A 26533-nucleotide genomic window follows, 5' to 3' on the forward strand; every position below is an offset into this window, starting at 1 on the left:
GTAATGTGTGTGTGTGATGCACAGTGACTTCCACAAGACGCTCAACTTCACTAGTTAATTAAACAGCACCCTAATTCACACTGTCTGCTATCTGTTGTCTCTCACCACGGCTTGATAGAAAGCCCCCTACTCTAACCTCCCCTCCTCCATGTGTGTGTGTGTGTGTGGTGTGTGTTTGTGTGTGTTTGTGTGTACACATGTGCATACATATATATGTACTTGTACTTGAACTTATATGGTTATAGTTTAATCAGAAACGTAGTGTAGCATATATTATAAGGTTTATTATACATATTCCATTGAAGAAAACGTGAATTATCAGATTGCTTTCAGTGATTATCAGTGACAGTAACCAAAGACCAAAAATCAGACTGCTTTCAGTGATTATCAGTGATGTCAACTAAAGACCAAAATCCCATCCAGGTTACATTATATCAGTTATATTACTATATACAGGTTATACATTATATATTATATTATATATACAGGTTACATGAAATATCGAATTAATATGCATAATTCATTGGTGAAGTTCCATTTAGTTCTCTAATATACAGTAGCATGTGTGGCCACTGAGCCTGGTTTCAGCTCGGACATGGAGCTGGAGGAGTCGGGGACAGGATATCGCAGACAGAGAACATTTATTTCCTGACCTTACAGACCAGGGTGGATCCAAAACAATAAAAATTCTATGGCTTCCCAAAGGAAGAAACAACTTATTTGTGTTAAATAGAAGCAGTGCTGCTACAGACTCACCTAGCAGACCTACTCTCATCAGAAATGGGATGCCAACTGGTGCAGCCTCAACCTGTTACTACAGTTCAATTAACTTTCACTGCCCTAAAACCCTGAACTAGCCACGGTCGACCCCTTCAAATTTAGAGAAGAAACCCCATAACCCTTGTGCTGCCCCCCCATTTGACTTACCCATAGCAGGCTTGTACCAACCCTGATGCAAGATGCCTTCTCATAGTGCCAACCCTGACCACTGTGACCACAAGCCTTGTACAGACTGCAGACTAATGGACCACTTCAGCCCAGTCAGGCCACTGACTGCTTTCCAGCCACCGGATAACCACATTCAGGTCATTATCAGCCTCCTATTGTTTGACCCTAATGCAGCTTCAAAGTGAGGGCCACGAACTAACAGATCATCGATGTAGACCAAGCAGCTCTCTGGAGGGATGTCTGTAAGTACTCTTTCAATGAGACGTTCAAAGGTTTCTGGAGCATTGCAAAGCCCAAAGGGCATAGTTGTAAATTGCCCTGTGGTAATAGCACAACCCCCACCCTGCAGTAAAAGCAGTTCACTTGCCGTAGGAAGTCTAACCCCAGCAGACATTGTTCTGGGGTGTCAGCAACCCAGACAGAGAGGTGACAGGTGACACCAGCGACCTCCAGACACACTTCTCTACTTCCTGTATGGGGGGCCTTTCGCCAGTAATGGTGACCAATGGCACATCCGTGGCCATTGGCTGAACACCTGGAGGGAGGGGTGAGGGGTTGATAATGGTGGCAGAAAAGCCTGTACAGGATGTCCTGAAACTCAAATATTTACATGGCAAGTGTCTACAATGTTAGGGGGTAAGCATTTAACAAAAGGTTGAGGACTGGGGAGCACAACATTCATCGGGCCAGCGGTGTCCCCTTCTACACGGGCCCTGATCTGTTTCCCAGGCCCTGGGGATGAGTGTGTCAGCTGTGTCCAGTTTGGTGCAAAACCAATGAACATGTCCACTCTTCCCACAACGCCAACACATCCTCATGGAGCCATACTTTAACTCCTGGGGCGCCAATGGAGAGGCTTGATCCTGTCTGGTCCTTAGGGTCCAGCAAAGCATGGCTGCTGTCAGGTTGAGCTGAACGACACTGGAGGCAGTTTACAGGTGACATCTGTCTACCCACAGTAAGCAGCTCTTCCAGTATCTCCTCTATAACTAACGTCTGCTCTAGGGCTTCATCAAGAGTCTTAGGCCCCTGAAGGCGAACCTGTTGGCGTAGCATGTCAGGAGTTAACCCCTTAATAAAGGCCCCTGTTGTTAGGTCTAATTGCACCTCCTTGGGGAATTGGGGAAACCTCTCTGTGCTAACTGGGACAACTCTGCAGTGAAAACTCCCAGCCTCTCTCCAGGGTAATTCACCCTGCAAACTGTTATCTGGCTACAACACGGGGTGTGGGGTTCCCACAGTGCCTCTCTATGTGCTACAGACCTGTAGCTGCATGTCAGAACCTGGCTTCGAGCATTAGCTCAGAAAGCTACAATACTTCATTGTCACTAAATTTTAATTTGGTCTTTATACATTTGTACTTGAAGTTACCATTGTGAAATGAACCTCATGACAATATGAAGAACAATATTTCTATATATTTTGCCAGGGGTGGCCAACAGTCCAAATTCTATGAACAGTCAAATTTTTCATGAAAAACAAGCACTGTGGACCAATTGTTAAACAGACAAATTAGGTATGCTTCCCATCTGGCACCTGTTTCCCCAGGGAGAGAGAGGCTATGCATTCAAACTGTTGTCTCTTAGGCAAGACACATCAACAGCAGAATCTGTTCCTCCTAACTGGAAGATCAGAATTAGAAAAGTGTCAGTGTCAATTGATTGTTATTTAGTTACTGGAGGAAAACTAATGAGGTAAGATTCTTGCTTTAAAATTTTGCAGAAAATATTCAGTAATTATATTACATTATTGTTATTTAACGGATGCTCTTATCCAGCCTGACTTACATGGGTTACAGTTTTATCCATTTATACAGCTGGATATTTACTGATGTATTTATGGGTTAAGTACAGTTGCTTGAAAAAGTATTTGCCCCCTTCCTGATTTCTTCTTTTATTGCATGTTTCTCTCGCTGAATGGTTTCATATCATCAAATAATTTAATTTAATAAAAAATACATTTTAATATTAGACAAGGGACAACTGCAAAAACACAAACAGTTTTTAAATCATAATTTCATTCAATAGAAAATTTCACCAATTACCCATATTGCCCTGTAAAAAAGCAACTGCACTTAGTTCTGAAACAAAGAAATCAACAAAATTTTAGGTGATAATTAGATTCAGGTGACTTAACACAGCCAGGCTTGATTGCAACCAGCCCTGTTGAGTTTAAATGGCATATATAGAACCTTACCATCATAAAGAAGTAGTCACCACAAAGCTTCTACAGTCACACAATGCCATGATCAGGGGAAATTCCATAACAACTGAGAAAAACGTTGTTGAGATATATCAGTCTGGAAAGGGTTAAAAAGGTTCTTGGACACCACTGAACCACAGTGAACCCATTATCTCCAAATGGAGAATAATGAATGAATGGTGAATATTCCTGGGAGTGGCTGACCTGCCATAATTTCTCCAAGGGCACAGCGACACCTCAACCAGGAAGTCTCAAAAAAATCCCAGAAACCTTTCAAAGAACTGTAGCCCTCTCTAGCATCAGCTACGGTCAGTGTTCATAGCTCAACAATAAACAACAAGAAAGAGACTGTGAAAAAATGGGCTTCATCAAAGAGTAGCAAGGTGGAAACCACTACTCACGAAAACATCAAAGCTCATCTTAGATTTGCTAAAAAGCACCTGGATGATCCTCAAGAATGTAATGGGATAATATTCTATGAACAAATGAGTCAAAAGTGGAAATTTTGGAGGGTGCAAGTCTTCTTGTGTCTGGCGTAAAGCAAATACAGCATTCCACTGTAAGAACATCATACCTATAGTGAAACATGGTGGTGGCAGTATGATGGTATGGGGATGCTGGGCTGTCTCGTGACCTGGTCGACTTGCTATCATTGAAATAAGCATGAATTCTGACATGTACCAGACAATTCTTAAGAGGATGTCATGTAGTTAAACCTTCTTCTAGTCAGGAGTCAAATTGTAGCATGTTGAACTATTTTAATGGGCAACAGGATATAGGCTGGACTGCTGAATGGTAAAGCATTAGAGATCTAACCTTGATGACATGAAAAGATAAAAATATTTTTCTGCATATTTGTGTGATGGGAAATATCTTCATCTTCAATTCTTCTGGCAATGTTTCTAAGATGAAAGAAAGTGATCCTAAACATACTTTTTAACATGGTGCTCAAGGGTGAGATTTCTAAATGCTTTCATATATGATCAAAGGGCATTGACTGCACTCATTCTTTTCCAGCCTGAAAATAGCCCCAGGGGAAATACTGTGCAGTTGTCTCCATTATCGATGGACCTCCCTTTGGATGTCCAACTCCAAAACAAAATAGTGTGTTGAAATTCTAAGGAAGCCCATGCAACTGAAAGCACAACTCACTTTATGTAACACCCTGTTCCCTCCTTGAAATTTGAAACATGAACTGAAAATTACATATCATTAGCAGCATTTTTCTGCTTAATATCCTGAGTGCAGGAAAAAGCCTATTGGACACAGGGCTTATGTTTTCCCTTGATTAAAATCAGTGGCAATTACAGGATTACAAAGAAAGACTTTCAAAAACATATATTGCACTGGAAATGGTATAAAACAAGAAACTATATCCAACACTCACACCACGTTCTGCTATATTTTAACACTGATCCATCAGTTGTTTTATTATTTTAAATAATGACACTGCTTCAGGAGTCTTTTGCGAACCTCTGTCATTTTTAGTCCGTAAATAACAGGATTGAAAATTGGAGGAATGATTAGAAATTGTACTGCAAAGAAATTGCGCAGACCATGTGGGATATTTGTAGATCCATATCGAGAATACATCAGGTCAAAAACTATAGCGATTGTGAAATTTATTACAGCAAGCAAATGTGGTAAACATGTTTTTGTAAATTTTAGCCTGTCTTCTTTACTTTTTGTGCATGCAGCAATCAGTTTTAGGTAAGAAAAGATTATGAAAAATGCAAATCCCAAATAAACAAACGTAACAATATACCCAGTCACATCATTTAACGTCGTTGTTTTGCAAGAAAGTTTTACAATAGCCCAGTTTTCACAATAAAGTTTATCAATATGGGACCCACATAATGGCAATGTGCTTGATAATATAATGACCACGGTTGATGTGAAGTAAGGAAAAATCCAGCAAAAGGCTATTAATTTAAATACCATCTGATCTGTCATGACAGAATGATACACTAGTGGTTTGCATATGGCCACATACCGATCATAAGCCATTGCTGTTAGTGTTGCAAAATCACACTTTACTGATGAGTAGAGGACAAATACCTGAAGGAAGCATCCATGGTGTGAGATCACATTAGAGTCAGACAGCAAGTCTGAGAGAAATTTAGGGTAGAAACCTGCTGTTCCATAAAGTCCATTAAAGCATAAATTACAGAGCAAGAGGTACATTGGCTCATGGAGGGTTTTCTCCAACAGAATGATGGAAATGAGTCTCAAATTTACAAATATGATTACAATATATAACAGAAGAGTCAGAGGAAAGTAAACATGTTGATTCTCTGGTGATTTATTTAATCCAGAGAGATAGAAAACCTCTATACTGGATGAATTTTCCATGTCGTTGTACCTGTAAAAGACAAAATAGATTTTTTTTTTTTTATTACCAATAAAGACTTGCTTAGAACATGGTTGGCTAATCCATAAAACCTCATACAATAACAGATAATACAAAAGAATACGCAAAACAATATTTAAAATGAATATGAGACAACTACATTCAGTTTAATATAATTTAATAGTAAATGTATTGATAAATAAATGATGAAATGAAAACCAATTTTTAATACATAGACAGAACATCACATCGCATGTCTGTTGATGCAGCATAATTGTCATTGAATCTGATTTTTTTATGGTTCCAGAAGCTTATTTTTCAGATGTTGATGTAACTTGAGGTGAAAAAATCTTAAATATTATAACATTACATTACATTATTGGCATTTAGCAGATGCTCTTATCCAGAGCGACTTATATAGTTTACAATTTTTTTTGTTTTTTTACATGTTACCTATTTATACACCTGGATATTTACCAAGGCAATTCTGGATGAAGTACCTTGCCTAAGGGTACAACAGCAGTAACACAGTGGCGAATCGAACCAGCAACCTTGCAGTTACAAGTCCTGCTCCTTACCACGATGTGACACTACGGCCTAAAAAGTGGCTGTTGGGGGACTTGAACCTTGGCCACCAGGAAAACTACAGCTTTAATGCAGTGTGTTAGAACTCTCGGCGACAGTAGCGTCACATACTAACATTACACAACTGAAAATAGGTCTTACTTGAGAAGATACAGAAACCAATGTCACGCAGTCCCATTTAAACATAAATGATCATGTATGCTCTCTGTTAGGGAAGATATTTTCTGCAGGGATTTTATGCACAACTCCCCAATTGAAAATGATACTGAAAGCAGTTGCTATAAGTGAAAAACACATCAAAAATACAAATTAGCTGTCATTGGATTGGCATTAAATTCCTTACATGGTGAAAGTAAAACATTTTGCTCACTGCATTTTTAGAAATTAGAGTTGCCAAAGTTGATAAACCTGTGAGGCAGTTCTAATTACTATTAAAATTGTAACTTGCTAAAACAAATGGACAGAAAAAGGACAAAACATTTTTGAAAAAGATTGAAGTGTCTGGACATCTTTTCCTTGTGTGATATGTTAAACTCTCTGAGCAACATGACATACTGCTGCAGGAACATTCAAATAACACAAATAAAAAATGTGATCAAATATCAGAATTCAATACTGACATTAACATAATTTCATAACTCATAAAGCAAAAAAAATGCATTTTACTGTACCTTTCACATATTCCGGATTCAAGAGAATCCTCTGTGTCAGCAATATGTGTCCTGTAATGGACATTAATGCTGAAACATTCTGATTTATAGACTTATAGTCTCAGTGGTATGCATTGTTGTTCTCTGTACTTAAAATGTCCTGGGACCACACCAAACTCAGTCACCTAGAGATAAACTTGTGTCCAAAGAGTATGTGATGAAAACAGCCTCTCTTATTGACTCTTTGCATGTGTATGTTTCTGTTTTTGCATACAAGTGCATGAATACCGAACATGAAAAACAGTTACTTTGGAGTAGACTTGGATGGTCATTTCTGTCCCATCTGTAAATGGAAAAAAACCCCAAATAATTATATAGTCAATTATATAGTCTACAACAGTCTACAATTTGGTAGACTGTTGGTATATTATGTTCATTAAACACATAATTAGAGTCTAGGTAAATATGCATTCCCTGCTCAGTTATTCTGTCACTGAACAAAAATCATAATATTGGCATGATTATCCCCTGTCTGTCATTCTCTTGCCATTTTTAAACATTTTGAGGTCATAAAACAATTGGGCATGCTCTCACCAAAAAGGCAGAATGGGTAAAACAAGGGAAGAGGAATGGGGTTTCTTGGAAATTCTTCCATCTCTCTCTTGTGTTCTTGGATTATTGCTGCCACTTCTGCATTCTGTACCTCAAGGATCCCTCTGCCTCAGCCAGAGAACACGTGCTCCTGGGTGAAGCCTGGGTCAAACCCTCATGCAGCACTTGTGTGAGCAAATAAATGCCTAACTAAAGAGCAGTGGAGATGGCAACTCCAACGACAGACTTCACTCTGCAGCAACACAGTAGTGCAAGGAGAGTCAGGCCCTCTTCCAAGTGGTGTCTGAATCCACTGCAGCGGCTTCCATAAGTGGCAAAGCAGTGGTGATGAAAGGAAGGGATGAAGTGTGCTCCCCAGCAGATTATGACACAAACGTGGACCTCGTAGCTGGATTGTGGCACCAGTGACAAGAGCCTGGAGGTTCTCCAGCTGCAGCCAAGGGGTGATGACTGGCCCCGGCAGCAGTATTCTACTTACAAGGACAAATTTCCATATGTGTGCAACTCGATGTTTATTTACATACCCAACAGTTAAATAGTTCTGTTCTTCTCTATCACTGTTGCACCAGTTGTTCAAATTAAAAATGAAATCATACTTGCCGTGCCCTTGGTATGCTTTAGGGGGCTGGATGGATACTTGCAGAAAAAAAAACAAAAAGAAAGTTTTTATCCTGGTGGAGTGGTCCTTTTCTGACACTTATCTAATTATCTAAATTGGATTTGTGCAGGAGACATGTGAGAGCACTATAATAACTGCACTGTAAGCAAACTATACTGTGTTCTGATACTAATATGTCTACTGTAGCAATTTAAATAGCTAATGTAATGTGAGCTAGCTAGCGAGCAACAGTAACTGAGTACATCTATTGCTGGCCAGTTAGCTACCCAACACTTTGTAATGGAACTCCAGTAGTCAGGCATGGTAAATTAAATTCCCCATTGTGAAGTTATTCTAGTATAGGTCACCATAGGCACCATCCAGCTCACCTTACTGACTAGCTAGCAACTAAATCCTAGATTATGTTGTCCAAGTGTCTGTATAATATCAGTATGACTATGTTAAGAAAGATGCATGGGTACCTGTTTACCAAAAAATGACAAGTGCTTGCTACCATTTATTGCAATAGGTACACTGGAAGCAACATTAATATTATCCAATTTTATAGCAAAAATATACACACATAATAAAATGTACATTTTACAAGTGATTGAGTTCATCAGCAAAATTATCAGTGAGAACAGACTATACATTCTGCCTGTAGTGCAGTGTTGTAATTCCTTTTGCTCTGTCCTTTTCCTTTTCTGTCCCAGTCTTTGTTGGCTGTTCATCACTAATGCATTACAGAGATCTCAGCCACACAGAATCATGCATTTCAGACTAGAAAGTCAAATGCAACATTGTCAAAACTTCCAAAGTCATACCAAGACAAAAGACACGTGTCCTGTATTGTGATATTTATTCTGAAAACCAGGTGTAAAATACCATACATGTATATTAGTTTAGTAGAAGAGAGTTCAGTTTTTCCATTATAGTCAATGGGAACTTGAACAGTTGTGGTGCACTCATTGATTCAGTTGCAGTTGTATTATTCGTTGCCACTGATGATAGCTACATCACGTCATTTGGTTACTACTGCAGAGCTTCAGGCAGCATATTGATATGCGAACATTGTTAAATCCAAAGGGGGAGTAAGTTGAACGCTGCGTTCATTTTAATAAAATCTCCAGCTTTTCCGATTATTCAGTTAGGAAAAGCACTGGTACTGTTCACAGTGCAAATCATTTGATACTTTAAGAGTAAAATGTTAAGTAAACTGTTTGGTATTTGAGAACAACTGAAAATGCTTTTGTTCAGGTTATCCTGTTTGTGAAAATGACTGCACAGAGTTTTGTAGGCATGGTCACAGTTTGTTGCTTGTCATGGTCAGCGCTGGTGTATAAAATCTTGGGAAAAATTATGCTGAAATAGATGAGATATGGTGAATTGTTTGATGTTGGATTTCACCAAACTGAATTCAAAGCTGGTTTGTGGTTAAGGTATAGTGTGACAATCAACACGCTATAATTTAATAATTACCCTGGACCTCAAGATACATCATTACTAGTCTCTTGCCTACTGTAAACAGATAAAACATCCTGTAATCTTTCCTATTACTGTATGAAATTTGGACTTACAGGCACTCTGCAATAAATGTAATGACAATAAAATAGAAATGACAGTTTTTAAATAATGATAATAATGATTATCCCTCTCTGAGTACTCCCATAAATTGCATGGATCATTGCCATTTTAAGGTTTACAAACCACAGAACAACAAAACAATTTGACCTCTTTATTGTAAATGATATATTTACATGGAAAAGATTCCCTCCATCTTATATGTGCTTTCCCCTTACACAAAGCTAAATCTAAAGCCCTCTAATCTAAAGCCCTCTGAGACAAGGTCTCAGGAGTCTTTTGCGAACCTCTGTCAGTTTTAGCCCATAAATAAGGGGATTAAAAATGGGTGGGATGATGATAAACTGCAATGCAAAGAAGTTGCGTATGGCCTGTGGCACATCTTTCGATCCATATCTGCTATACATTGTATCAAAAAGTAAAGTAACCGTGAAATTTGTTAACGTGAGTACATGTGGCAGACACGTCTGCATAAATTTTACCCTGTCATCTCTACTTTTTGTGCACACAATAATCAATTTGATGTATGAACAGATAATGCAAATTACAGTTACAAAAAACATAAATATGATAATAGTCCCGTTGATATTATTATATATTGTTGATTCGCAAGACAGCTTCACGATGGACCAGTTTTCACAGTAAAATTTATCAATATGGGAACCACATAATGGCAGTCTGCTTGCGAGTCCTACACTTAGGGACATGGTGAAAAAGGAAAAGAACCAGGAAAAAATAATCAGTTTAATTACCAACTGAATTGTCATAATGGAATGATACTCTAATGGTTTGCATATGGCCACATATCGATCATAAGCCATTGCAGCTAATGTTAAAAAATCACACTTCACTGCTGTGTAGATCACAAATGCTTGAATGAAGCATCCTTCGTACGAGATCATGTAAACATCAGAGAGTAAGTCTGATAGGAATTTGGGGTAGAAACCAGCAGCACCGTACAGTCCATTCATACACAAATTGCACAGGAAGAGATACATGGGCTCGTGGAGGGCCCTCTCCAATAAAATGGTGAAAATCACTGTCAGATTGACAAACAAGATTAACATATATACCATAAGAGTCAGAGAAAAATATAAATAATTATTTCCCCTTGTTCCATTTAATCCAGAAAGAGTGAAAACTTTTACATGGGACGAATTCTCCATTTCTGTTGTACCTGTGTAAAAAAAGCAAGGTCATGACAAGATGGCACTGAAAAAAGAAATGCATTTTTTATATTCATTTTTTGATGCCGCCAAGGTTTCTGTCTAAAATATGATATATATATATTGAAAACAAGCACATGGTACACAATATTTGATATAGACGTCTATGTTTTCAAAAGCAGGGGTAAGATAAAAACTTTTACTTCTATGTTTACAACACATTACAGCAAATTTTAGGGGTAGAATCCACAAATAACATAAAAGGAGTTTGATGTGGTTAATAATTTTTCATTCAAATCAAACATGTACACATCATTTCAATATCATAGTACCTCCTCACCAATAGGTCATATGGAGGGTGTCATTGAAGCTGTATTATACTTTTTTTTTCATATATACTTTGTATTATTTTATGGGTTCCATTAGATTTACAAAGGCATTGCTGACAGTTTTGTTAGTAGAAATGAAATTATATAACCCACCTCTATTTGTTTTTCCATGACTTTTTTCATTGAATGTAATATATGGTTGAATTTTGTTTTACAATTATTAATATTCAATGGAGCAAAATGAACCATAAACTAATACAGTACAGTCTCATTCCCATTAGCCTGCCTCACTGAAACTGATGTATATATGGCAAAATATAGTTGGCCATAGTTTCATATAAATTTAATTCAATTTCAAATTTTCATTAATGGATGGGACAATATTAATAAATATGTGTCAGTATTTGTATACAATTTTTTCTGCATGCTGAAATACTGAGACTTATAGTAGGACTAGTAAAATATATAGTATATCTTTTTCAAGACATAAATCTATGGCATCACCAATTGCATAATTAAGTTAGCTAGTATGCTAATTTCACTACAAGTATTTTCATACTCATTCTTAATATATTATTAAAGTTGAACACATATTTCTATTTTTTTCAATTTGTTGAACAAGTGAGCCATTTGTATTTGAAATAAATATGACCTTGAACTCCCTATAATGTTTTGTCTGAGCTATATTGAAACTTTCTGGATATGTCCCTAAAAATAACCAGAACTGATTGTATTAAAGGAAAATTGCAGCAATATATTCCCGACCATAAACATGATTAAGCATTCCTAACATTTTTTGTTTAAACTTGACTCCATTTCCCCCACCTCAACATCATGATGATACTGATGATACTGATGATAATCCTCAAAGATGGATAGGACAGATGGATAATATACATGGGCAAATAAAATTTTGTAACTCTGTATTAAAAAAAATGTCCAATTCATTTAGTTTCTGAATTTGGACAGGGATTCTACAAAAAGCCATTTCAGGTACAACTCAATACAGCAATACACTTTCTAGCTTGTGATTCTAGTTTATTCCAACAAAGAAAGTACTCTGAAAATACTGTAGTTACCTTTACATGCTCCTCAACCATCTGTGTCGGCAAGATGCGTCCTGGAATGGCTCGTCACATTTCAACATTCAAATTTATAGGCTTTGTCAGTATGGTGTGAGTTGTCTCATCTGAAAATCTGAAAATTCCCTGGGATCACATTAAACCCAGTCACCTAGAGATTAACTTGTGTGTGTGTATGTGTGTGTGTGAGAGAGAGAGAGAGAGAAAGAGTGTCTGGTGTGCAGGTCTGTCAGCCTGTCTCTATATGTATGGTTTAGACTGACCTTAAATCAAATATTTGATATATAAAATGAAACCTTTGTCATTTGTCTATTATCATTACTGCACATAGGAATGTAAGACATCTCTGGTATATTTATCACCTTTAGGTCCATAGACTTGTCATAATTCATATGTGACACACTGTAAGAGAGATGAATCAGTATTTTCCCCAGAATTTGAAGTCGAAAATTAAAAGATAAAATTGGCCTGCTGGGGCCAACATCACAAGTCCACTCATGTAGGACTCAAACAACACACGAGACTCTTTCAAAATGCCATTCAGGCATTCCAGATATATATATATATATATATAAAAAAGCAGATGCAATTCTAGTTTTTGGAACCAAAACAGATGCACACGAATACTCACTGAGCCACATTATCACTCACAGCAATATTGCAGTATTACAGAGGCCTCATGAGATGAATCAGAACTAAGTAATGTATGAATTTCATAAAACATATCTGGGATTTAATGGTCAAGCCCTTCCAAGGCTTACTTTAGTAATAGGTTATGGAGATGTGTGGGACGCCCCGTACTGCCCGCCCCCCTTACAGGTATCACTGGCCCACCAAGCAGTACACAAACACAGTGGTAAGTAAAAGTAAAAGTCTTTATTAATACAAATTCAGAAGTTGTACACAGATTGTTCATGAACTTGCAGTGTTGTTTTCTTTACATACCATTTCCTGTACTTCACTTGCATTGCAGGTGTTAAGGGCTTGTGTAATGTTCTGACCACTGCAATTTTAAATTGCAAGGTGCAGCATGCCACACTGTTTCAGGACACAAGAACTGAGTGCTGGCAATCCTACAGGCAATATAAAAAAGGCAGACAATATAAAAAAGAAGAGGGGTGATGTCTTGCCACATACTAGAATGAGAACACCATCAGAATTAAAAGAAATTGTCACACGTCACTCCTGCTTCCCTCTCTCTCTCTCTCTCTCTCTCTGTCTCTCCCTCTCTCCAGGGGACACTGGGTTAAAAAATATGCAATTTAGCTGGCCAGCTAAATTTTTATAAGTTTTATAAAATCTTGTTTATATTACTGCTTATTATTAGAAATTGTGGATAAATGCAAACAACAAAACCCAGTAACATTCTTTTTTATGCTTCTTGATTGTACTTACTGTAGCCTTGACTTACTTGAAGCTAGCTTGCTTCAAGTAAGCCTGATAAAATCAATAGTTAGCTGGTGTCATTACCACCAGTGACCCTTAACACCAACAAATTACCAGCTGGTTGTTGAGAGAACTAATCTCAGCAGACCCTACACTCAGACATGCATTGGTGCTCTGGCCAATGTACTGTCAGCAACATATACTGCAAGTGCAACACAATATGCACAGCATAAGGACTTTACCATTCCAAATACAATGTGAACACTAAGGTAAATCTCCACAAATCTGATTACATAAAACCCTGAAGTACACTTCCACATATAATTACACATAAGAAGGATGAAAGATCATGATTGGCTAAGGGCCTGAGGTGTGGTCTCACAAGGTGGGTCTTCAGCTTGCGATGAAAGATGGCCAGCATCTCAGCTGTTCTGACTGCAACAGGAAAGCACATTACACCACACAGGGGCCAAGACAGATAGTGGATGTAAATGGATTGCAAGGTTATGAGAGCAGGGGTCAGCCAAGCATCCTTAAGAAGTTGAGAGTAGTGGTCTGGGTGGTGAGTCAGGACAGACGATTGAAGCCAAGAGGGAGGCATTCTCCTCACGACTCAGTAGGCTACCACCAGCATTTTAAAATGGATGCGAGATGTCATTGGTAGCCAATGAACAGAGATCAGGAAGGGTGGGATATGGGAGAATACGGAGACATTGAGGACCACTGTTGATTGCACATGCAGGGAAGGCAGCAAGCAGGGAGTTGCAATAGTGTAGGCGGGAGAGAACCAGGGCTCTGACCAGGTGTTGGGCTGAGTAGGTGGTGAAGAGGTGGTGAATTCTTCTGATGTTGCATAGGAAGATTCTGCAGGTCTTACTGACTGTGGCAATGTGGTTCGCCTATGTCAGATCACTATCATGTGTCACTCTGAGGATCTTGACATTGAACAAGGCTGAGACTGTCGTATCCTAGCATGATGGTCAGGTCTTTCAAAGGAGAGGATTTAGCTGGAATACACAGAAGTTTGGTCTTGGGTAAAGTGACTCTCAGATGATGGTTAGACATCCGGAGTGAGACATCGGGGTATCAGATAGGGCAAAAAGGGGAACAGCTGGGTGTCATCATCATAACAGTGATGTGAGAAGCTATGGGAAGAAATGACTGAGAACACAGAGAAAATGCCATAGGTGGCTGAGCCAGTGTGTCACACTATGCAAATATTAAGAACCCAATTCAAATTTTTGTTTTCAACAAGTGCAGAATTCTCTTCCGTATCTCTGGCAAATTAAGACCATAAATTAAGGGATTCAGAATTGGGGGAATGATGAGAAACTCCAATGACAAAATCATAGCTATGACATGAAAACGTTTTTCATTCTCAAAGCGACTCATGGTGATCTCACAAAACATGGTTATTGAGTAGTTGATAAATGTTACCAGGTGAGGAAGACAGGTTTGAAATGCTTTTTTCCTAAATTCTTTGGAGCTTTTCTGACAAACAGTTAGAATTTTTATATAAGAATATAATACAAAAGCCAAAGGTAAAAAGACTGTAGTTGAAGTCATAAATAACCCTACAATGTTGTTAAGCTGTGTTCCAACACAAGACAACCTCACAACTGACCAGTTAGCACAGTATGCTCTTGCTATTTCATTGCCACACAAAGGTAACTGATTGGCAAGATAAATCAAGACACTAAGACAAAACATGGGATATATCCAGGCAATTCCCATCAGGGCAATAATCATCTTTGAAGTCATTATGCTGTTGTATTGCAAGGGCACACATATTGCAGCATATCTATCATATGCCATCATAGTTAAGATGGTAAATTCACATGAAGCATAGGTATAAATAATGAAGATCTGAGTAAAACAGGCAGGATGGGATATTGTATGAGTGTCTGAAAGGAGATCAATCATGAGCCTTGGAAAGAAACCAAGGGTACCGTAGAGAGAATTAATTGACAAGCAGCAAATAAATATATACATGGGTTCATGCAGTACTACTTCTATGAATATAATCAGAACAATTATGACATTGAAAAATATAATTGCAAAATATACAGCAAAAGTTAAGATGAAGAAAATATATTTCAAGTCACCCTGGTCCTTAAAAACAGTGAGGTAGAAATAAGGTGGGAAGGTTCCATTTTCCATATGTCTTGCAGGTGTTTTCCTTTCTTTGGAACCCTAAGAGTAGGAGCCTGGAATCTGAAAATTCACAAAACATCTATTAAAACAACTGTAAGGATATTTATATCATATAAAAATATTAAACAAGTATGCAAGATTGTGAAAGTCTACAGAAGATGATCCAGTCAGATCATAAGTTATTTCAAATATGTACCATTTAGTAAACCATGACGCTTGGGGGGAAAAAAAAAACAAAAACTAAATTTACTATCAAAACCAATTTGCCTTTCCAGTTGTCTCACAGAACATAATATAATATAGTGTACTGAAGTGTATAAATATATATATATATAAAAAAACTTCAAAGACAACAGATTATGAAACTATTTTCCATTCCACCTATAAGAATGATGTCTGTCCAGGATGGTTTGATTTTTAAAAGTGGAATTACAAATAAACCAATGGAAAAAACAACATTTATACTTTAAACTTTTATTAAAAAAACTGTTTCTCTTTTTTAAACTACAGTCCTGTATTATCCTTAGTAACAGTTATCTTAATCATTATACTTGCTTTGATTATTTTTAAGTATGAGTGTGATTTGCTTGTATTGGTTACACTGCTATGGTGCACTGTAACACTTTGGTGCACTGTAATCAATATCCTTAACTATTTTTTTTTCAAATGCAAAATAATAATTGGAATCAGGTCAACTAGTGTTGAGCTCGGCCAGGACAAAATTACAGTATGGTTGCCTTCGTGATGCTCCCCTGGTCTTTTAGAATCTTACTGATGGCTGCAGATAAGCCAATATTTCAGGTGATTATGTTTGGTGGGTGAAATCGTTAATCGTTAAATTTAGGATGTTCTTTCATGCTTCTTGTTTTAGGTACAGTACATTTACAAAAATCAGTAATATTGATTGTTAAAATCACAGCATATTCACCTAAAGGTATTAGTTCAAGATATTAAAATGTTGCATTGAAAGTTTGAATTTGTATTTGATGCATGTATATAATTTATAAATGTGTTACAAAATGCATACAACTGTACAAGTGTGTTTGCTAAGCAAACTGGACAGTACATAATATTAACACATACTCAAAATTTATACATATATTTGGAAAGTTACATAGCAGCGTTACCTTTTTGCGACAGTTGGGGCCCAATGCACTCCTGCTCTGCTTAGGCACTGTCACCCTCACCTCTCAGAGCCTTATATCCCTTACACCACAGGCATATCCTCTGTTGTGGCTCACAAACTCTAGGGAGTTGCAGCGCTGTTAATGATCATTATTCTTAATATTCAACTCCCCATGAAATGGCTTTCAAAATAACTTCTGCTTGTCCGTTGTGGCTCCATTTCAGGCATGGCAATTTTTGTCGTAGCCTTCAAGTGTACAAGATGTGAGTAAATTCATTCTTTAACATTAATTAGAGTGATTTGGTCAGTTCAGCTGTTACTATGATGCAATTATCATGCTATAGTTTGAGCAGCTTTGTACTCCATCTGGCGAAATTCAACATCATATTTAACCATAATTTTTGTGAGATTTTGTGTGTGGCAGAGCTGAAGTGAGTAGCTTGTGTGGGCCCTGCGTAAAGCCTTACTGTAGGTAGCGGGTAGCAGATAGCCGAGTGGTTGCAGCAGTTACGTTACTCCCTGAGACCTGGTTAGCTAGCGTTGTTGCTAGCAGGCTAGGGGAAATTTGCCTCTAGCTCAACTGGCAACAACGCTGGCCGTAAGGGGTTGGCAGTTGGCAGTGGGCAGTGAGCAGTGAGAACCCAGGTTTGTAACTTGTGTCGGGAGTGCGCGGGGGCACTGCCCTGATCCATCTCCTGCCCAGCCTGGGGCTCTGTTGCACTGCCGCTCTCAAGCCTCTCTTCCCCTCTCCTTTCCCAGCCGTCCTCTGTTGCTTTGCCTGCCCCTTGCGTCACACCAGGAAGCGGTGCAGATCCACAGCGCTCCACCAACACACACTCCACACACACACTGTTGATAAAACAAAATCCCCTACCAGGATTTCCCCCCAAATTAAACGAAAAAGAAAGAAAAAAAAGAACTAAACTTAACGTTAAATTATTTCTAAACAAAAGAAAAAAAAAAAACGGCGGAAAACGCAGAACAAAACCAAAACCGAAACCAACCAAAAAGAAGCAAAAGCTTCTTCTGAAAGCGAAAATATTGAATGAGTGAAAAACACATTTCCTTCACATTCAATTTTTTAATAATCATTTGTGTCACAAACAATTTCAGGGTGTTAGGGAGCAAGTTACACAAACATTCAAGTTGATATACTGCAGTTTCTACAATATTTAGGACACACACATCTGTCTGAGATTATTTGTTTTCTCCATGCCACAAGGTAGTGAAAACTTTTACAAGTATAACAAAGAATAGGGAAACGACCTCACACACAAGATGACATGAGATGACATATTTGAGTAATTGAAATAAATGAGCATATTTGTGGCCAAGACTTGAAAAGTAATACTGTTTAAGTAGTAGAGACAGTGATTGAAATTGCACGGGTAAGACATACATTTATTGTTTCATGGCTTTTACCATATTTCACCCAATTCGTGGAATCAGATTGCACCACACCAAGTCTCACTTCTGCACAACGCCCTCTGAACCATGCAGGAGTGCTGACAGCAGCTGAGTACACACAAACGCACCTCTGATACACATACATCCATAAAGTGGCTATTTTTCAGACTACAAGTCCCACAGTGAACCACAGTGAAGTAAACGCCTAATGTAGGGTAGGCACATTTCCATTATTGTCATCTAAGAAACTCGTAGGCACTTCACAAGCTGCTAGATCATGGCACAGTGGAGAGATGAGTATCCCCTGACCAACAAAGCCCCTCCCATCCCAGGGGAACAAAGGCAGTCATATTCTGTCACTGTGGATGTGGAGTGGCAGTCATGGAAATGGCATAGCTTAGACATTGGTCTGAGTAGTAGGTTTCAGCCTAGAACAAATGCCGTGACTGGCTGACCATTTCCAAAACTCCAGTTCATACACGTCTCTGAGTCTGTAACTTGTGTCATGCAATGCAAACATTAAGGAGCAAATTTAATCTTTTTATTTTTAAATAAAAGCAGGATTCGCTTCCGTATCTCTGGCAAATTAAGACCATAAATGAGGGGATTCAGAATTGGGGGAATGATGAGAAACTCAAATGAGAAAAGGATAGCTATAACATGAAAATGTTTCTCATTCTCAAAGCGACTCATGGTGATTTCAGAAAACAAGGCTATTGAGTAGTTGATAAATGTTACCAGATGAGGAAGACATGTCTGTAATGCCTTTTTCCTAAATTCTTTGGAGCTTCTCTGACAAACAGTTAGAATTTTTATGTAGGAATATAATACAAATGCAAAGGGTAAAAACACTACAGTTGAAGTCATAAATAACCCTACAATGTTGTTAAGTTTCGTGCCAACACAAGACAGCTTCACAATTGACCAGTTATTGCAGTATACTCGTGCTATTTCATTGCCACACAAGGGTAACTGAATAGAAAAATAAGACACCACACTGACGGAAAACAAGGGATATACCCAGGCAATTCCCATCAGGGCAGTAATCATCTTTGAAGTCATTATGCTGTTATATTGCAAAGGCACACATATTGCAGCATATCTATCATATGCCATCATAGTTAAGATGGTAAATTCAGATGCTGCATAGGTATAAATAATAAAGATTTGAGTAAAACATGCAGGGCGGGATATTATGTGAGTGTCTGAAAGGAGATCAATCATGAGCCTTGGAAAGAAACCAAGGGTACCGTAGAGAGAATTAATTGACAAGCAGCAAATAAATATATACATGGGTTCATGCAGTACTACTTCTATGAATATAATCAGAACAATTATGGCATTGAAAAATATAATTGCAAAATATACAGCAAAAGTTAAGATGAAGAAAATATATTTCAAGTCACCCTGGTCCTTAAAAACAGTGAGGTAGAAATAAGGTGGGAAGGTTCCATTTTCCATATGTCTTGCAGGTGTTTTCCTTTCTTTGGAACCCTAAGAGTAGGAGCCTGGAATCTGAAAATTCACAAAGCATCCATTAAAACAACTGTAAGGATATTTATATCATATAAAAATATTAAACAAGTATGCAAGATTGTGAAAGTCTACAGAAGATGATCCAGTCAGATCATAAGTTATTTCAAATATGTACCATTTAGTAAACCATGACGCTTGGGGGGAAAAAAAAAAACAAAAACTAAATTTACTATCAAAACCAATTTGCCTTTCCAGTTGTCTCACAGAACATAATATAATATAGTGTACTGAAGTGTATAAATATATATATATATAAAAAAACTTCAAAGACAACAGATTATGAAACTATTTTCCATTCCACCTATAAGAATGATGTCTGTCCAGGATGGTTTGATTTTTAAAAGTGGAATTACAAATAAACCAATGGAAAAAACAACATTTATACTTTAAACTTTTATTAAAAAAACTGTTTCTCTTTTTTAAACTACAGTCCTGTATTATCCTTAGTAACAGTTATCTTAATCATTATACTTGCTTTGATTATTTTTAAGTATGAGTGTGATTTGCTTGTATTGGTTACACTGCTATGGTGCACTGTAACACTTTGGTGCACTGTAATCAATATCCTTAACTATTTTTTTTTCAAATGCAAAATAATAATTGGAATCAGGTCAACTAGTGTTGAGCTCAGCCAGGACAAAATTACAGTATGGTTGCCTTCGTGATGCTCCCCTGGTCTTTTAGAATCTTACTGATGGCTGCAGATAAGCCAATATTTCAGGTGATTATGTTTGGTGGGTGAAATCGTTAAGGCAGTGGATTTCTTAGGCAGAAAGCACCTTAATTTTTCCTTCCATGTTGACTGGCATGAAAGAATGCATCTAAGAGTAAATATTTTATATTTACGCTAATATCAGCAGTTCTTAGAAATAGATCGCACTATGTAAAGTGAGTTTAAACAATATAACGGTGATATTAAAAAATGAAGCAAAGAAGAGATACAGGAACAACATATTATTAGATTCAATCACAAATTTAGGATGTTATTTCATGCTTCTTGTTTTAAGTACATGTACAAAAATCAGTAATATTGATTATCAAAATCACAGTATATTAATCTAAAGGTATTAGTTCAAAATATTAAAATGTTGCATTGAAAGTTTGAATTTGTATTTGATGCATGTATATAATTTATAAATGTGTTACAAAATGCATACAACTGTACAAGTGTGTTTGCTAAGCAAACTGGACAGTACATAATATTAACACATACTCAAAATTTATACATATATTTGGAAAGTTACACAGCAGTGTTACCTTTTTGCGACAGTTGGGGCCCAATGCACTCCTGCTCTGCTTAGGCACTGTCACCCTCACCTCTCAGAGCCTTATATCCCTTACACCACAGGCATACTCTCTGTTGTGGCTCACAAACTCTAGAGAATTGCAGCGCTGTTAATGATCATTATTCTTAATATTCAACTCCCCACGAAGTGGCAGTCAAAATAATTTTTTCCCATCTCTCTTGGTTCCATTTCAGACATGGCAAATTTTATCATAACCCTCAAAAGAACAAAATGTGTGTAAATTCATTCTTTAACATTAATAAGAATGATTTAGTGATTTAAACTGTTACTGTGATGTGAAAATTGTCATGCTATAGTTTGACCAGATTTGCATTCAATCTGGTGAAATTCAGCATCATATGTTTCACCACAGTTCTTATCAGATTTTATACACCAACTCTGATAAACAACAAATTACAACTGCAGCTGCAAGACTCTATGCAGTAGTTTTCAGAAACAGGATAACACAAATAAGTCAGCATTGTCATGAGTGCAAAAGTTTACTCTGCACAAGTAAACGATATGAAGATGACTGCACCCCAACTTGTCAACTTCCCATTGACTATATTGGAGAGATTGAGAGTGTTTTCTACTAAACTAATATGTTCAAAGTGGTATTTTCCACCCAGTTGCATTCATGATAATTATAGCAATACAGGATTTGTGTCTTGTCTTGACACGACTCCAAATTGAAGTTTGGACAATGTCGCTCTTCACTTGGGTTGTCTGAAATGCCCAACACTGTCTAAGATCTTTAAACATGATGGGTCAATGACGAATAGCTGACAAAGACTAAAAACGGACTGACCAAAAGAAATGACGACACTGTACCATATACAGTGCTTTCACTGTTGAACATTTTGCTATTAAACTCTGTTGTAAACTACGCATTTTACAATATCTGCAATGATCATTTCACTTAAAGAAATGAATGCATAATATTACTGTTTCCTATTGTAATAAATGGTAATAAGAACTTGCTTATTCAGTAACAGGTATCAGTAAACAGGTACACATACATTTTTCTTCACATGGTCACATTGATACTATGAAGACCCTTGGACAACATAATCTAGGATTTAGCTGTTTGCAACCCAGCCACGGTGGGGGTGGTGATACCTAGACTAGGAGAATGATAACTTCACAACCTATACTAATGTTAATCTGCTGAGCTCAACAGCTGCAGTGCTCGATTTTATTGTGAAATAAATTGTGTCTAATGCCTCTGATTGAAAACAGTGCAGTTGCCGGATTGCCTGGTCTAGCAAAAAGACATCTTGGGAAAGTCATACCAATCAGTCACTCAATGATGCATGAGATTATTAGCATGTAATCCCTTTGCTTGTCTGAGCTCTTACAGTTCTTCCAGAACTGCACTGCAACAACTTATTTCCAAACATAATAATGTTTAAGCATTCCTCACATTTTTGTACTGTAGTTACCATTCATGCTCTTCAACCATCTGTGCCATCAAAATATGTCCTGGAGTTTCTCTTCACATTTCAACATTCAAATTTCTCAGCGTGGTGCGAGTTGTGTCATCTGAAAATGAGAAAAATCCCATTGATCACATTAAACCCACCCACCTAGAAATTAACTTGTATGTGTGTGTGTTTGTTTGTGTATGTGAGAAAGTAAAAGTGTCTGTGTGGGGGTGTGTGAGGCTCTCTGTGTGTATGTGTTTCAGACTGACCTCAGATCAACTAACGGGGTTGTAGCTTATGTTTCTGTTATTATTATTGCACAATAGGAACATAGGGACATAAGACATCTGCTGTGTATTTAATAGCATCACCCTTAAGTCTTTATAGTTGTTATGATTCATAAGGCACACAGAGTAATTTATTCAGACGGGGCCAACAGAGAGACATCCATGATCTCAGTAATGAGACAGTGTTTTACAAAACCGATCTCAGTTCAAAATATTATAAGTCGGAGCTTGCCCACAAATATAGATACACCAGGACATTCTCCGCTGATGCAGGACTCAAACAACACATAAGACTTCTTTTGAATCTTGCTGGTTGCAGCAGTACTTCAAAATGCTATTCCGGCATTGCAGGACTTAAAAGATGTGATTCTAGTTTCTAGAACCAAAGAAGAAGCACATGAATACTCACTGAGCTACATTATCACTTACAGCAGTACTGCAGTACTACAGAGACCTCATGAGATGAATCACAAATTAGAAATGTATGAATTTTATAAAACATATCTGTGATTCTATGTTTGCATCTTTAGTAATAGGTAATAGGTTATAGAGATGTAATAAGTTATAGAGATGTGCTTGGAACTGTGGGATGCTCCACCAACCACCCTGACCGCCCCCCCCCCCCCCCCCCCCCTTACAGATTTCCACCACTGGCTCACCAAGCAGGTCACAGAAATAGAGCTAAGTAAAACTGTAAAAATCTCCATTCTGCAGACATACACAGATCACACAGTGTTCAGGAGCTCACGACGCTCTTTTCCTTACAGCACCCCCCCCCCCCTTCCTGTGCTGCCATTCATAACCACCCCTGCCCCAGGGATCTACATGTGCTGCAGGTAAGCGTACCATTTTCTACACTTCAGGTGCATTACAGGGACATACACTGAGATTTAACTGGGCAGCCATCGCAGGTCCTTTTGACTATATTTTATGCAATATTGTGAAAAACAATAAGGATATTGTACTGCTCACATATATATACATGCTGTGTTTATTTGCTGAATGCCTACTTATACACAGACAAGTGAGAGTAGTGATAAACCATTTGCTGGTTAGCTTCTCATTTTTCCTGTTTCATCACTCACATGGCAGTACTGCTACATTGCATACTGTAGCTCTCCTGCTAGGTAGGCGCAGTAAATTGAAAGTTTTCTAAATCAGTGATTAAAAAGACAGGGTAGGTAATGTGAACAATGTGGCTATGATTTTTACTCTGTGTTGTGGTAATGTTCACTTTACTGGATACATGAAATATTTTGTGAAATACTCCATATGATGATTTGAAACACATGTTGTACATTTCAAATGAATGCTGGTCCATAGCCATGCCTAAACTTAATTACAACCACACCTGTGAAAGTGTTGTCCATCCAGGTTGCTTGCTTATCTATATTTATAGGAAATGTGCAGAACATTTCAGAACAAATATGCATAGGACATGTCCCTATAATGTACCCCCAATGATCCACTGATATTATTTATAAGAAGTGCTGAATCTATTGGGAGCCAGCATCTTCTGTCAAAACAGGCAGAAGATGCTGGCTATATAACATATGTAGAGAATAAGTAGTTCATGTTTCTACCTAAATAGTCTTGTTTACATATGAATGTTTTAACTTCCAGAATCAAGATGGAGGAAGGAAAATTGATTGCAAGTGAAAATATTGAAATAGAAAAATTTCCTTCACACTCAACTGTTTAATAAACAGTTGTGTCACAAACATTTTCAAGGTGATAGGATTAACAATTAACACTTGCATTCAAGGTGATAGACTGCAGTAACTACAATATTTAGGATGTCCACAATTGTCTGAGATCATTTGTACAAATACACAGAAATGCACCCCTGATACACAATGCATGTATGAAGTAACTATTTTTCAGACTACAAATCCCATGGTGGACCACAGTGAGCCACAGTAAACACCTGTTGGAGGGTAGGTGCATCACCATTATTGTGATCCAAGAGACAAGTAGTCATTTACATTTACATTTACATTTATTCATTTAGCAGACGCTTTTATCCAAAGCGACTTACATAGGTTATAGTTCTTTTACAATGTTATCCATTTATACAGCTGGTTATTTTTACTGAGGCAATTGTGGGTTAAGTACCTTGCCCAAGGGTACAGCAGCAGTGTCCCAGCGGGGATCGAACCGGCAACCTTTTGTCACTACTGCCCATTTCACAAGTTGCTAGACTGAGGCACAGTGGAGAGTTGAGCGAACCCTAACCAACACACTGCCTCTCCCCCCACCCCATCCCAGTGGGACAAATGCAGTCATGGACTCACAGTCATCACTGGGAAATAGCATAACTTAGACACCGGTCTAGGGTGTAGGTTTCAGCCTACAAAAAATGCAAATGCCTCAATTTATACATTTCCCTGAATCTGTAACTTTGTGCAATGCAGACATTAAGGAGCCAAATCAATCTTTTTCTTTTTAAATAAAAGCAGGATTCGCTTCCGTATCTCTGGCAAATTAAGACCATAAATGAGGGGATTCAGAATTGGGGGAATGATGAGAAACTCCAATGACAAAATGATAGCTATAACATGAAGACCTTTCTGACCCTCAAAGCGAGTCATGGTGATTTCACAAAACATGGTTATTGAGTAGTTGATAAATGTTACCAGGTGAGGAAGACAGGTTTGAAATGCTTTTTTCCTAAATTCTTTGGAGCTTTTCTGACAAACAGTTAGAATTTTTATATAAGAAAATAATACAAAAGCCAAGGGTAAAAACACTGTAGTTGTAGTGATGAAAAATCCTACAATGTTGTTAAGTTCAGTACCAACACAAGACAACCTGACAACTGACCAGTTAGCACAGAATACTCTTTCTATTTCATTGCCACACAAAGGTAGCCGAATGGAAAAATAAATGACCAAACTAAGACAAAACATGGGATATATCCAGGCAATGCCCATCATGGCAGTAATCATCTTTGAAGTCATTATGCTGTTATATTGCAAGGGTACACATATTGCAGCATATCTATCATATGCCATCATAGTTAAGATGGTAAATTCACATGAAGCATAGGTATAAATAATGAAGATCTGAGTAAAACATGCAGGGCGGGATATTGTGTGAATGTCTGAAAGGAGATCAATCATGAGTCTTGGAAAGAAAGCAAGAGTGCCATAGAGAGAATTAATTGACAAGCAGCAAATAAATATATACATGGGTTCATGTAGTACTCTTTCCATGGATATAATCATGACAATAATGATATTGAAAAATATAATTGCAAAATATACAGCAAAAGTTAAAATGAAGAAAAAGTATTTTAAGTAGCCCATGTCCTTAAAGACAGTGAGGTAGAAATGGGATGGGAAGGTTCCATTTTCCATATGTCTCGTAGGTGATTCTTCTCTTTGGAATCCTAAGAATAGGAGCTTGGAATCTGAAAAATTGATCACTCAGACCATGAGAATTATTTGAAATATATTCCACTCACAGTAGCAACCCATGGCTGTATGGGTTGGACAAAAACAAAATTCAATAACAGAACCCCTGTGCTTTTACAGTTACCTCACACAGAACTAGTCATTTTAAAATACATGCACACGAAGTATGTAGTAAAGCATGACATACTGGTACATTCAGTATACAGGGTTAGATATTGATATCACAAAAAACTCACAGTACAGCATGCACATAATCAGTAAATGTAAGGAAAGCACTCCACATATAAGAATCACATCTGTCCAGAATGATTTGCTTCTTTGAAGTGAAATTACAAATAATCGATAAAAAGAGACACTTACATTTTAAACATTAGCTTGCTTCTCTCTCATTGTTATTGAAAAAAAATC

At 37.6% G+C, this 26533-nt stretch overlaps 5 protein-coding genes across 5 annotated transcripts; all 5 read right to left on the reverse strand.

Annotated features, from left to right (window-relative positions):
* Nucleotides 1–4581: 4581 nt before the first annotated feature.
* Nucleotides 4582–5502, reverse strand: LOC118783703 (olfactory receptor 6N2-like). The gene has a single exon (XM_036537654.1). The coding sequence runs from the start codon at nucleotides 5500–5502 to the stop codon at nucleotides 4582–4584; it is 921 nt and encodes a 306-aa protein (XP_036393547.1).
* Nucleotides 5503–9771: 4269 nt separating this feature from the next.
* Nucleotides 9772–10692, reverse strand: LOC118783704 (olfactory receptor 52E8-like). Its single transcript, XM_036537656.1, has one exon. It carries the CDS (start codon nucleotides 10690–10692, stop codon nucleotides 9772–9774), a length of 921 nt encoding a protein of 306 aa, XP_036393549.1.
* A 4030-nt stretch (nucleotides 10693–14722) lies between these two features.
* LOC118783705 (putative gustatory receptor clone PTE03) lies at nucleotides 14723–15649 on the reverse strand. The gene has a single exon (XM_036537657.1). It carries the CDS (start codon nucleotides 15647–15649, stop codon nucleotides 14723–14725), a length of 927 nt encoding a protein of 308 aa, XP_036393550.1.
* Nucleotides 15650–18695: 3046 nt separating this feature from the next.
* On the reverse strand, nucleotides 18696–19637 carry LOC118783706 (putative gustatory receptor clone PTE03). The gene has a single exon (XM_036537658.1). The coding sequence runs from the start codon at nucleotides 19635–19637 to the stop codon at nucleotides 18696–18698; it is 942 nt and encodes a 313-aa protein (XP_036393551.1).
* Nucleotides 19638–25126: 5489 nt separating this feature from the next.
* On the reverse strand, nucleotides 25127–26068 carry LOC118783707 (putative gustatory receptor clone PTE03). The gene has a single exon (XM_036537659.1). The coding sequence runs from the start codon at nucleotides 26066–26068 to the stop codon at nucleotides 25127–25129; it is 942 nt and encodes a 313-aa protein (XP_036393552.1).
* Nucleotides 26069–26533: the final 465 nt, after the last annotated feature.

This window comes from Megalops cyprinoides, chromosome 9 (assembly GCF_013368585.1).
Source record: "Megalops cyprinoides isolate fMegCyp1 chromosome 9, fMegCyp1.pri, whole genome shotgun sequence".
NCBI lineage: Eukaryota > Metazoa > Chordata > Actinopteri > Elopiformes > Megalopidae > Megalops > Megalops cyprinoides.